This window comes from Nothobranchius furzeri, chromosome 1, assembly GCF_043380555.1.
Source record: "Nothobranchius furzeri strain GRZ-AD chromosome 1, NfurGRZ-RIMD1, whole genome shotgun sequence".
Lineage (NCBI taxonomy): Eukaryota > Metazoa > Chordata > Actinopteri > Cyprinodontiformes > Nothobranchiidae > Nothobranchius > Nothobranchius furzeri.
In genome coordinates this window covers 28,159,988-28,172,794 of record NC_091741.1, presented here as the reverse complement: position 1 = coordinate 28,172,794, position 12,807 = coordinate 28,159,988, and the positions used below count along the sequence as shown (strand labels likewise).

Here is a 12,807-nt window from a genome sequence, read left to right as displayed (position 1 = left end):
TGCACGAGCAACAGATCTGGTTGACATTCCAGCTGTCAGCATGCTTGTGGCATCTGTGACATTTCGCTGTGAGACAAACTGCACATTCCAGGGTGGCCTTTTATTGTGGGCAGTATAAGGTACACCTGTGCACTACTCATGATGTTGGATCAGCATCTTGATGTGGCACACCTGTGAGGTGGGATGGATTATCACAGCAAAGCAGAAGTGCTCACTATCACACGTTTAGACTGATTTGTGAACCATGCTTGAGAGAAATGGTAATATTGTGTATCTGGAATGAATTTTAGAACTTTAAGTCCATCTCATGAAAAATCGGAGCAGAAACAAAGGTGTTGTGTTCATATTTTTGTTGTGTGTGTATTGTGTGTGTGTGTGTGTATATATATATATATATATATATATGGAATCAGACGAAATGATTTCTTAAGGAACAAAATCTCAGCAAACATGATGAAATGAAGAATCTTACCAGTTCTAGGTTTAACTGGTCCAGCTGGCTTAAAATATTGGCTCCTTTTCTCAAGTCTGACTGTAAGTGGTGAAGTTCCTTTGGTGGTGGAAAGTGAAGGTCTGCATGAAGTCAGAGCTGAGACAAGAAGATCCAAGTGAGAAAAGTGGACTGGGATTAACCCATAGTGAAGCACTGATCAATGACCATGTTATAAAGACCAGATTAGTTAATCATTAGATTAGTAATCTTGAGGGTTTACATTTTGTTAAATTTAAGTTAGATCTAAATAATAATGAAAAAAACTAGGGTTATGTGATGGCACACAGTTGCTTTGCAGCAAGAAGATTGCATGATTTAATAACAGATGTGGCCTTTCTGTGTGAAGTTAGGGTGGGTGTTCTCCCCATGCATGCATTTATATTCTCTGAGTACTCCAGTTTCTTCCCACAGACCCAAAAAATGCATGTTAGGTTAATAGTAAAAAGTGGCTGATAGCAGGGCTGGAAGATATGGTAAAAAATAGTATATTGATAAAACATTTTTTGTAATGATCGATAATTATGAAAACATACATTTAAAATTGTAGAAAATATATTTAACGTGAAGCCCTGGCCACTTTATTTTTGATATTTTTCTTTTTTTCTCCGCCTCTTCTCACACTGCCTCATGCTCTGTTTTGGTTTAAGAGGGGAGGGCCTGGTGATGTAGCGTGCCTGAGTCTGTGGTTTTGATTGGTTAGGAGTAACTAGTGAGTCTAGTATGCTGCTACCTGACAGGTTATAATTAAAAAAAAAAAGGTTATAATGAAAAAAGGAAACCTTTTTATCAAAGTTTTTTTACACATTTTTTTTTCTATCGCACCACATGTCTATCAATAGATGTATTGAACTATTGAATTATCGTCCAGCCCTAGTTGATAGGACCACAAATAGATCTGTGGTTCTGTCTTGCCTCTCAAATGCAAATGAACCTACAGCATTCAACCACCAGTTTCCTGGAAATAAACGGTGACGGCATTATTGTCGTCTCACTCCATAGACAAGCATTAGGGTCTTCAACCTTTGAGGTTATCTGTGCTTTATTTGTGATTTAAAACCTGATAATGGATAAACGATGTGCCAGGGGTACTTGTGAAAGTGACACACAGTATCCTGAGAGAATATTCAGACTATTTTAAATCCCACACCAAAAAAAAGCATAGATAAAATTCTCTATTGCACAAAGCTCATGGCAGACCACATAGTCAACCCGTGACAACTATAAACCTGGATGACTGTTTTTGCTAAGGTAAGAGAATGGTTTTGTATAATCTTAGCAATCGGACCTCATACGTTCAGATCAATTACCTAAAGCCTAGTGGTAATGAGTAACTAAGAAGGGTGGGACTTAAAGCTACATCCCTAGGTGTGACTGTTTGACTGGTTGTCTCCGTGTGCCACTGTGATGGACTGGAGCTGTGTCCGTGGTGTACCCCAGCTCTTGGCCAGTGACTGCTGGAGATAGACACCAGCTCCCTGCAAGGAATATCTACTGCTCATGGGAATTGGTTCAAAAATTAGTGAGTGGACAATATACATTAGTGTTGAGCTTGAGAAGACAAAGTTAAGAAATACTGAGAAACTTTAAAGATTCACCTGGAGTCCCACTGCTTCGATCCTGCTCACTGTGACCACTGGATTTGTTTAAGGCCCTGGGTGGCCCTTGGATCTTCTGTGGTATTCTAGAAGCAGGACTGAGGGGAGGACCCATCGGTGAGGTGTGAGCAGGAGACCGAGGCGGTCTGGTTCCACTTGACTGAGACAGATTGCTTAGGTATGGTTCCTCTGCTAACTGAACACTTTGACCATCTGTCAAGAAGTGGAGGACAACAAGTTAAATCTGCAGTTTAGATACGATGTTTTAGGAACAAAACCAACATTTTAAAATGCATTCAAGTCAGGAGAATCTAAAACCCTTTTCAGATAGACATTCTGGAATATGTGTGGACAATTCTATCTGGTTTTTAACCGGAACTGCGTTTTCAGACACACCACTTTTGTACCGGAACTTGTCCTTTCGGCTGCCTTCACACAGCAGGGAAAGGTTCCAGTTATCTGGGGGGGGGGGGGACGACATAGTGCGGCGGGCGTACATGCGTCATTTACCCAAACAAAGCCATTCAGTCAAACATGGCAGACAAAGAGATAGAATTCCTCTCATCGGTCAGACTTACGTTAAGCATAATTCTGCGCACACGAAGACACATAAGAGACCAGGATGATGAAGCTCAATGGTTAAAGGAATCACGTAAGAGGTATGATGCGCTCTGTCCCGCGTCTAGGAGACGGTACCGTAGGAGGCGAGCTGCCATGGTACGCCGCATGCTACAGCAGCCGGCTATGTAGGTGTGCACAGCGTCCCCCGGTCCCCCCCCCCCCCCCCTCCCCTCCAGAACTCGACCTCACCAGTCTGAAGCAGCCACCTTGTCCGTAACAAGTCCAGACCTGTTACTAGGGGCTTCGTCTGGTTTAATCTCTCTCTCTCTCTCTCTCTCTCTCTCTCTCTCTCTCTCTCTCTCTCTCTCTCTCTCTCTCTCTCTCTCTCTCTCTCTCTCTCTCTCTCTCTCTCTCTCTCTCTCTCTCTCTCTCTCTCTCTCTCTCTCTCTCTCTCTCTCTCTCTCTCTCTCTCTCTCTCTCTCTCTCTCTCTCTCTCTCTCTCTCTCTCTCTCTCTCTCTCTCTCTCTCTCTCTCTCTCTCTCTCTCTCTCTCTCTCTCTCTCTCTCTCTCTCTCTCTCTCTCTCTCTCTCTCTCTCTCTCTCTCTCTCTCTCTCTCTCTCTCTCTCTCTCTCTCTCTCTCTCTCTCTCTCTCTCTCTCTCTCTCTCTCTCTCTCTCTCTCTCTCTCTCTCTCTCTCTCTCTCTCTCTCTCTCTCTCTCTCTCTCTCTCTCATATGCTGGTGCCACCATTACAAAAAAAAAGAACTACATTCCACTACAATCGATTATGGCATACTCTTCTATGATGCTCAGGCATCTTGTTAGGATGCCTCCTGAATGCCTTCCCTGCTCTCACAGAGACCCCTCCTCTCAGCTCCTGCTCTCACACAAACAGGAGAAACGCTCAGCTCCAAAAGCCCCCCTCCTACTCTCTCACCCTCCTGTATTTTGTATTACAAAATTTGACAGGATATTCATACAAACTTCTGAATCCCTTTGAGGGTGCTTCTCCTCAGGAATGTCAAGACAAGATGCTCATTTCCACTGAGTCAGTGTCGCAGGAGGAACATTTAATGTGACGAGACTGTTCAGACTGAAGCCGCTGTTCAAAATCAGATACGTATTGGATTCAGTAGCCCAAGTAAGTGACAGGTCAGATTTGGAAAAATAAAAATCAGACATGATATATGATGCGGGGAAAAAACCCACGCATCAAAGTTGGATTTTATGCGTTTTGCCTGCAGTGTGAACGTAGTCTTTAATGTGGGCTGTGCACAAGTAAGCAAGTCTACAACCTTCTGCAAGCCAGTTAACAAGCTTCTGCTTTCAGTTACTAAATGATGATACAACCAACAAGGAAAAGCATTAACCTGGACCTGAAGCACTCCAGCCTAACTGTTCCCCTTCCAGACTGCTTGGTTCTAACAAATTAACCTGGAGGTCAGAGCTCCTCGCCGTCATAACTATGGCTAGTGAAGAGACGTCATGCACCATACTTTAGTAACTCAAAGTAGAAACTTGTTAACTTCTATAAATGTGTATGTGGCTGGACAAATACCGTTTAAAAACTAGTCTTTTTTTATGCTGGCATTTTAGATGCTACCATTGCTGCACCCTAGAAGTGCTTCTGCTGGCTGAGAAGCCAGGGAGCCTCAAACAGAAAATCCGTGGCATACATTTGATTGAGTAGGCGTCCATTTCAATGTCACTGAACCTGAAATGCTCCATCTCTTGGTCTCTAACATATTAGGTTCTGTAAAAATTCAAACAGACCTCTGTTTTTATACTAAACACCTGCCTCTTGCCAAACTCTGAAAGATCCATTTCAAATGCTTTAACCTCAGACTTTTTCTAAACAAATAATACATCAGAATCAAATTATGTTCAGTTGCACAGATGATGTCACCAACACTTCACATCACTGGGAAGACCAGTAACATAAAGAAACTGTCTGTAGAAGGCCATAATGTGATCGTTAAACATGTATCCAGCACAGTTCCTAACAACAGGGGGACAGCAGAAGCTCAGCAGGTAAAGCGAGTTGTCCAGTAATCGGAAGGTTGAAGGTTTGATCCCTAACCCCAACCCACCAGAAAAAGCTGCTGTTGTGTCCTTGTGCAAGACACTTAGCCTGCCTTGCCTGGTGGTGGTCGGAGGAACCGGTGGCACTAGTGTGTGGCTACATAGCAGCTAATCAGCACCTGTGTGTGAATGGGTGGATAAAAGAAGGTGTTGTGAAGCACCTTGGGGGGTTGTAGAACCCAGAAGGGACCATACAAATGCTATGATGGGAAGACCATTTTACAGAAACATTTTCAAGTCAACAGCGTGAAAACTGTTTTATAGATTTCTGGAAAAGAAAAAACCATTTCATCAAAGAGGAGTCCCACCTGTATGTTGTTTCTGGAGGCGAGGCTTCCACGTCTTTCCCACAGTAGGCTTCTGTTGACCTACAACCGAGCTTGCCGTTACCCGAATTCTACTGGCATCCTTCTTTGGGGTAGGTTTGGGGTCTTTGGGGTCAGTTTGGCCACTTCGAGCTGGGGCCTTTTTTGAACCAGCAATCCGAGTGGCAGCCTGGTGTGCTGGGGCCGATGATACTTGGCTGGAGGTTGTTTGCATCATTTCTGAGCTGATCTCAATGGCTCGGGCTGCAGAAGCAGGGCCCCTCACAGCTGGGCGGTGGTTGGATGAAGTAGCTTTTGGTTTTGGATTATCCATCTACAACAGAGCACGATTGTTTAACAATTAACTAGCAGCCCTTGTATTCACAGATCCATAAGACATAACATGCTATAGGCAGATTTGGTTCCACTCATTACTTTAGTAGATTTCCCAGGCGCTAACTGATTTCTGTTGTGAAGCAGGACCTGGCACTGCCACCTGGTGGGAGCTTTTAGACATTGAATTTCATTCCAATTAAGTCCGACTTAGAAAACTTCTGAATTCCTATTTTCCTGACCTAGCTGAGTGAACATGCGAGCCTTGCAAGTGAACACTGCTGAGGAGTGGCGGGTACTGTTGCCATTTTTTAGGCCAGAGTCCTAGGATTTCTTACCTTTTCAATGCAAGGTCACAAGAAAGGGAGGGAAGACATTTTTACCTCTACGTTTTGTCCTGGAGTGGAAGTTTGAAGATCATCGGGACTTTCTCGAATGGCCGACACAGCAGACACAAAAGCCTCGCCGGGTTTTGTAAAGGAAGTCAACTGCTCTCCTTCAGAATTTGTGAGATCTGTAGATGTGTCCCAGATGAAAGTTGTCGAGAGATCTCCTTCACTCTCACTTGGCAAAGCACCACGAGAGCTGGTGGTTACAGGATCCTTAAGAAGCTCCAAGTTGTCTGACTGAATGAAAGTAACGCCGAGACTAGGATGGCCTGAGATCTCAGACACTTTATCTGCTAATTTTTCACAAACCGGCAGCATGGCTGACATCAGGCTTGACTCTGCCGTAAACAGGGGACTTGCAGCTGAGGGGATGTTTGACTCTTCCAGCAAAGAAACAGCAACGAGTTTCTGTTCCTCCAGAGTGAAGCCGACACTTCTCATCGTTTCTGTAGAAGGTAGGAAGCAGTAGTCATTCTCACAAGAAGCCTCACCTGAATTTAGTCTGTTTTCCTTCCATGGAGGGTCAGGAGAGGTGACTTCATCATTACCGCGGTCCTTGCTGTGCCCACTAAAACTTGGAGGTGTCTCAGATTTAATATGTTCATTCTGAATACCGTTTTTAGGTGTGACGATAAAAGTCTCATTCATGCTACACACAGAGGAATGTCGGCCAAAGCAGCGGTCCATGTAGACGTAAGGGGAGCTCCTAGCTTCGGTTTCCTTCTGGCTGGAAATACTGTTGGTATCAGGTGATGCAGACGTGTAAAGACTCTGAGAGGAGAGAGCAAACTGTCTGCTGCTGTGTGGCACTATAACGGAGCTCCCAACAGGATCACCAAGTGTCTTATGAGACATTTTATTGTTGTGATGAGAATTTGGCCACTCGTGTAGACTCAGATGTGAACATTTCCTCTGCCGAGCAGCTCTGTAATCCATCACGTTTGCTGGGCAGGTCTGAACATCATGAAAGAGGAGAAAAAACAGAATTGGATATTGAAATCATACTTTTTTACCTTTACAGAACCTACAAAAACAGTCAGACGAAGGATTATTTAAATCTGTTCAGGTTTTCCTCTGGAGACAAGAAATAAGAAAAAGAAAAGATGGACCTTACGGTCCTGCTGGAGCAGTTTCAGCAAGCAGAATGATTAAAGCAACAGTTGGTGAAACAACGCGCAGTGATTTAAGTGTTACATAAACTTTCAGGCATTCAGCCTGAGAAATAAACAGCTGTCTCAACATCCTGGCTGTTGTCTTCATTTAGGCAGGTTAGACTCCAAACTCGCCCAGCCACGACCACAAAAGCACCACTGTTGTAGAGGAACCACAAAAGACCAACGTATCAGACCGCAGAGATCCTAAAAAGGTTTAGTAATACAAACTAAACACGTCCATCTAAAACTTTATAGATTTACTCTGAGCCAAGAATGCTTCTGGCTGATTTAGCCATCATGTGTCAACTGATCCTAACACTATTCTGCATTTATAACCTGGAAAAACTACTTTTACAATATTATTTCCTAAATTATTCTACAAAAGAACGGTGTTAATTCTGATATAAAAAAACTGAAGACCAGAAATAAAACATTTCTAAATTATTAACTACTCAGAGCGTAGCTTTAAATGATTATGAAGCAAGATTAAATTTCACTCAAAAACACGTTTTTAAAGCTACGCCTGGAAAACCTGGACTATGAGCATGTAGCCTGTTAGGAGTTAATGTGGCTCACCTTCAGGTCTAAAGCTGGTGACATTTAATTAAAACAGGTCAGCGTTTATAAAGTCACTAAATCAAATGAGAATAAATTAAGATGAGATTTGGTGGACAGGTAGGTCAATTTCAATCTCGACAATAAAAAAAACAGCCTCGTCAAACTGCTTCTCACATTGAAATCTGGCCATAATTCCTCTTCGAAGCAAACTGTGAAATGCAACACAGACCAGGAGCACATTAGTTAGAAATGATGTTGGTGGCACAACTACACCTGAGGCCGGAATGACCGGATTGCTTGTGGCTAAATAAATCTCATGGAAAATAAACTTTGGGACACTAAGCCTGCATAAACAGCATTTCAAAGAATAACGCGAGACTGAAATGATCTTCATTACACCAATTGAAGTTTCTTCAAAGGCCACCAGTCAGTTGTGATTTTTCCCACTTAATCCTCTGAGCGGTAATGCCCTCACTACTTTCCTTCCCAAGCAAAAGCAGGTCCACTTAACTGGGCAGACCATAGATGCGAGTCGGATGCCATTCCACCACCTCTCCAGTCTTGTGTTCAAAACCAGCCGTGCATCAATAACAGCATGCCCCCTGTGCAGTCATTAGCTTCGTTTTCTGTCCTTGCTAATGTAACATGACTTTATTTATACAGACCTACTGAAGATCTGGATCCACGGTCGCTCCCACCAGTAACTTTGGTGCTCTTTGCTCCTCTTGTACAAAAACATCTAGGTCCAGCTGAGCACTGGGTTCAGTCCAAGTTTACTAAAGCAGTAAACCAAGAAGTAAGCAGCCTGTTACCTTTTTAGAGCCCAGTGAAGGGGGAGTGGCTCTGAACTGGGCTGGCAGCCAAAGTCCGTCTGCTATGAGGAAATGAATTAGGTAACTTTTAGCAAGGGATAAATGAAAAGGATAGGAGCGTAGAAAAATATATGGAAAAAAACCATTATAAAAACATCATGTTGTATTTTTAGTACAAAGCTTACAGAATCTCAAAAGCAAAACACAATATGTAAGAGTAGCTGATAGATAAAAGGCCTCCACCGATAACGTCACGGTTCGATGATACGGCTTCGTGCACAAACAGCTCGTTATTGGATCCTACCACAACAGCAATGCTGTGAAACCAGAGCTCAAGACCCCTGAGACCCACGCTATTTCTGCCTAACCTTTATAAAGGCCAATGAACTGTTCAACTACAGACCAATCTTTTAAGGATGAGAAGTAAATCAGTGTCTTATCTCCTCAGAGCTCCAAGTGTCAATCCTGCTTCCAACAGAGAATCATCAGATAAGTCTTGGTTTAGTCAAAGCCTTTCAGCAGCGTTCACCAAGTAAATCTAATCAGAACACAGAGGTAGTGTCACAGTCTGACAGAAAACCAGAACAAATCATCACAACTTCAATACAAAACTTGGTGACTTCTAATATCACTCGGTGTGCACTATGTGGTCAACATTTGTTCCAGAGAACCAAGTTTATCCACAAACCTATGATTTTTGTGCAACAACAGCAATTTGATAGCTATAAAGCCTGGCTTGGGTTAATCTTTGAGAGAATTGAAGTTATCTTTAAACCCAGTTATCTATTTAGAAGATAGGAGAAACACAATACTTTGCTATCTTTAAAGCCCCTCCAGTATAACAAATACAGCCAACAAAACAGCCTTTTATGGATGAGCAAGCAGACTCAACGCTAGCTCACACTACAAAGGGACACTAAACTATTTTCAGTCCAGAATAACACAGCGTGTAAATGACATGGTCATTTACAGTATGTTCTTTACAAGTTGGGAAGCCATTTATTTTTATGATTACAGCTACAAGAGTACCTCAGATCACCTTCAAGCCATGATTAAAATACACAAAAGCAACCCAGCGTAAAGATACTAAGGGTGAGATTATCTGTAGTCATTTAAAAAATTTAATTAAATTAAAAAATCAGAAGAAGCCAAAAAATGTGACTCAGAAACACGCACAACTCTACTGAACTTCCACCTTACTGTGGTGGAGATGTTTGAGTACCCCCAAGATCCTGGGGGCTGGGTTGTATTGGGCACCAGCCCCTGGTACGGTCTCCCATGGCAATGTGGCCTCAGGAGAAGATTCAGCATAACAGCAGTTCAATGGCATTGATGAAGGATGACCATGAAAGGAAGATGACCTTATATGGGTGTGGACGACCAGGGAATCGTCTGGATCTAGGAGAGCTTGTCTGTGAGCACTTGTTTATCGAGTCTTGGGTCCTGTGGCTTGGCCAGGTGTGTGTGTTTGGGAGGAACAGTCTCCCTGATCTGAACACAAGTGGGGTCTTGCTTTTGGACTTCTGTGACCTGGATTGCCAACATTGTGTCATATAGACATGCACTGTCCATAACAAACGCCATGTTTGAGCGCAGGACGGTGTACCTGCTACCAGGTCACTTAGGACCAAGTGTCGATTATTGATTTTATAAAAGTATTGTCTGACCTACGGCCTCAAGTCTTAGAGACTCAAGTCAAGCCAGGGACTGAGTTGTCAACTGATCATCTGGTGATGAGTTGGATCCACTGGGAACATACAGTGCTCAGCATAATTAAGTACACCCTACATTTGTCAGAGAATCTTTAGTTTCCTTCCAGAATCAACATTTTCTATGAGATACCATACTACTAAATGCTCCCACAAATGTGGGCCATTGACTGCAAACCAAATTTGCTCATTTGCAAAGACAAAAAAGTGATTTTCCCATCAAATCCATTCATGTTGCAAAAATGAGTACATCTCAACTATAGTCTTAGGAGAAAAGCCACACAAATTTCTAATTAACAGGAATTCAACCACAGGTGAGTCTAATGATTCCTTTAAGAGGTGTCCAGCAGACAGGTGACTAGAAAAGGGCGTTACTTAAAGAAAAGCTCTTCCCATTTGATGCTGTCAGCAGTGGCTCCACATGGAAGAGAAATGTCACAAAGTCTGAGAAAGGAAATCATTTCTTGACACATAAAAGGTGAAGACTACAAGAAGATCAGCAAAACTTACATATCAGTCAAATTAATGTAGCAAAAGTCATCCAAACATTTAAGAAAGATGGAAGTGCAACCATCTTACAGATGTCCAGACCGCCTATGGAAGTTAACATCTCGACAGAAGCATCTTCTGATGAGAAGGGTTGAAGCAAATCACCATGCAAGTTCACTGCAGTTAGCTAAAGCAGTAGAGAGCCAAACTGGAGTGACTTGTTTCCCGTGACACCACACGCAAAGCTCATGGATAAAAAGCAGGCCTAGGATTTGCTAGGGCCCATGCTGAGAGATGAAGACTACTGGGACTTTTTACTCTGGAGTGATGAGACAAAGATCACTGTTTTTGGAACTAATGGTGTCAAAACTGTATGGCGTCGTAAAGGTGAGGACTTCAAAGAAAAATGCATGGTGCCTGCAGTGAAACACGGTGGCGGTGGTGTCCTTATGTAGAGCTGTATAGGGCCATTCCCATCTGTACCGGGTCGGCCCGGGCCGGGTAGTGTAGGTTGTTTACATATCTGGGTGGCCTGGTATTTTTCCGGGCCATCCAAGGCTCATTCTCAGCCCTCTTCTCGAGGGGGTCTGCTTCAGGCCGACCAGGGCCAACACACCCACTGCTGACAGCAAATTCACGCCTTCCATTAGAGCAAGCCTCTGATGGGTGGGTAGAATCAGCCCACATGGGCTTTAGGCAAGGATGTGTGGAATCAACCGGGCCAGGCTGGGGCCGACTGGGGCTACCCTGCCCGGGCCGACCCAGTACAGATGGGAATGGCCCATTTGAGTGCTGCAAAATATTAGGAAAACCTGCGATATTCGATAACAGTGCTTAATATTGCGATATCGAGATTACTCACGATAAATGAACAAATACTAAAGTATGCAGTGTTGATGTCGTCTGGCGTGTGACGTCTGCTCTGGGTTCAAAGCAAACAAAAACTAATGCATGAATTCCATTACAACATAACATTTTTATTGCAAAACTATGCAGCTGCACCCGCTACTGTATTAGCGGCCGCACCCGCTACTGCATTAGCGGCCGCACCCGCTACTGCATTAGCGGCCGCACCCGCTACTGCATTAGCGGCCGCACCCGCTACTGTATTAGCAGCCGCACCCGCTACTGTATTAGCAGCCGCACCCTCTACTGTAGCAGCTGCACCCGCTACTGTATTAGCAGCCGCACCCTCTACTGTATTAGCAGCCGCACCCTCTACTGCATTAGCAGCCGCACCCGCTACTGCATTAGCAGCCGCACCCGCTACTGCATTAGCAGCCGCACCCGCTACTGCATTAGCAGCCGCACCCGCTACTGCATTAGCAGCCGCACCCGCTACTGCATTAGCAGCTGCACCCGCTACTGCATTAGCAGCTGCACCTGCTACTGTATTAGCAGCTGCACCCGCTACTGCATTAGCAGCTGCACCCGCTACTGCATTAGCAGCTGCACCCGCTACTGCATTAGCAGCTGCACCCGCTACTGTATTAGCAGCTGCACCCGCTACTGCATTAGCAGCTGCACCCGCTACTGCATTAGCAGCTGCACCCGCTACTGTATTAGCAGCTGCACCCGCTACTGTATTAGCAGCAAAACAACAAACTGCATGCATGCAGTTTCTCGGTGACTTTAAAACATCACCTCCACCATAAAACTTCTTCTGATGCTCCAAATACAGAAAAACATCCCTTACCAGGGTTTTTGAATAAATAGTTTAAATGTTAAATAATAGTTAACATCACTTACATGCAACAGCAAATTCTCTCATTGCTACTGAACATTTTCTCCACTTATGTGGTTATGATATAAGGCTGTTGCTGCTATTGGGAAGTGAACTGTGCTGGGCCAAACTAGGAGAATATTAAGATTTGCTGAGGGAAAAAGAAAAACAATCGTCTATCTTTCAGAAGAGGAACTGGCAAAAAACTACATGGAAATATGTGAAAACGTTTGTTTTTAACCCCAAATTGAACAAGTTTACCTAGATCTTAAAAAGCAGCTCAGATGATGAAACTGCAACTATGATTCTTGTAACAAGCTAACAAATTGAACTAGCTCCTCTAAGATAACCGGCTAGCAGAGCTTCTGACTGACGGTTTATGTGCTGCAGCAAATCAACTATCCTGATTAACAAGGTTATAAAAGCTCATAAATGAAAAATCACTTTGATGTGTGGGGGAACTTTTCCAGGCCCTCTTTAGCAGGGTGGGACTGGGAGGAGAGTAATGTAGCCTTTTAGCTGGAAGCTAACCGGAGCCTGGGGCTAACATCACCACCTGGTGGAACACTAGCGACATGGAGGTGGGTGGGTTGGTTCACCGGCACA

At 43.8% G+C, this 12,807-nt stretch overlaps 1 protein-coding gene across 7 annotated transcripts in view; it reads right to left on the bottom strand.

Moving 5' to 3' along the window:
* mtus1a (microtubule associated tumor suppressor 1a) overlaps nt 1-12,807 on the bottom strand; it is a 65,747-nt gene that overhangs the window by 50,817 nt on the left and 2,123 nt on the right. For 3 of the 7 annotated variants that reach the window (XM_070549515.1, XM_070549458.1, XM_070549407.1), the window contains exons 2-5: nt 5,751-6,710; nt 5,038-5,368; nt 2,089-2,301; nt 473-589 (exon numbers count right to left, since the gene is read on the bottom strand). In XM_070549515.1, the coding sequence (XP_070405616.1) occupies nt 473-589; nt 2,089-2,301; nt 5,038-5,368; nt 5,751-6,692 (1,603 nt within the window). In that variant the 5' untranslated portion in view covers nt 6,693-6,710. Of the gene's footprint in view, nt 1-472; nt 590-2,088; nt 2,302-5,037; nt 5,369-5,750; nt 6,711-7,979; nt 8,089-8,133; nt 8,260-12,807 lie in introns of those variants that run through there. The other 4 variants (XR_011520139.1, XM_070549496.1, XM_070549396.1 and 1 more) reach the window with 3 other exon arrangements.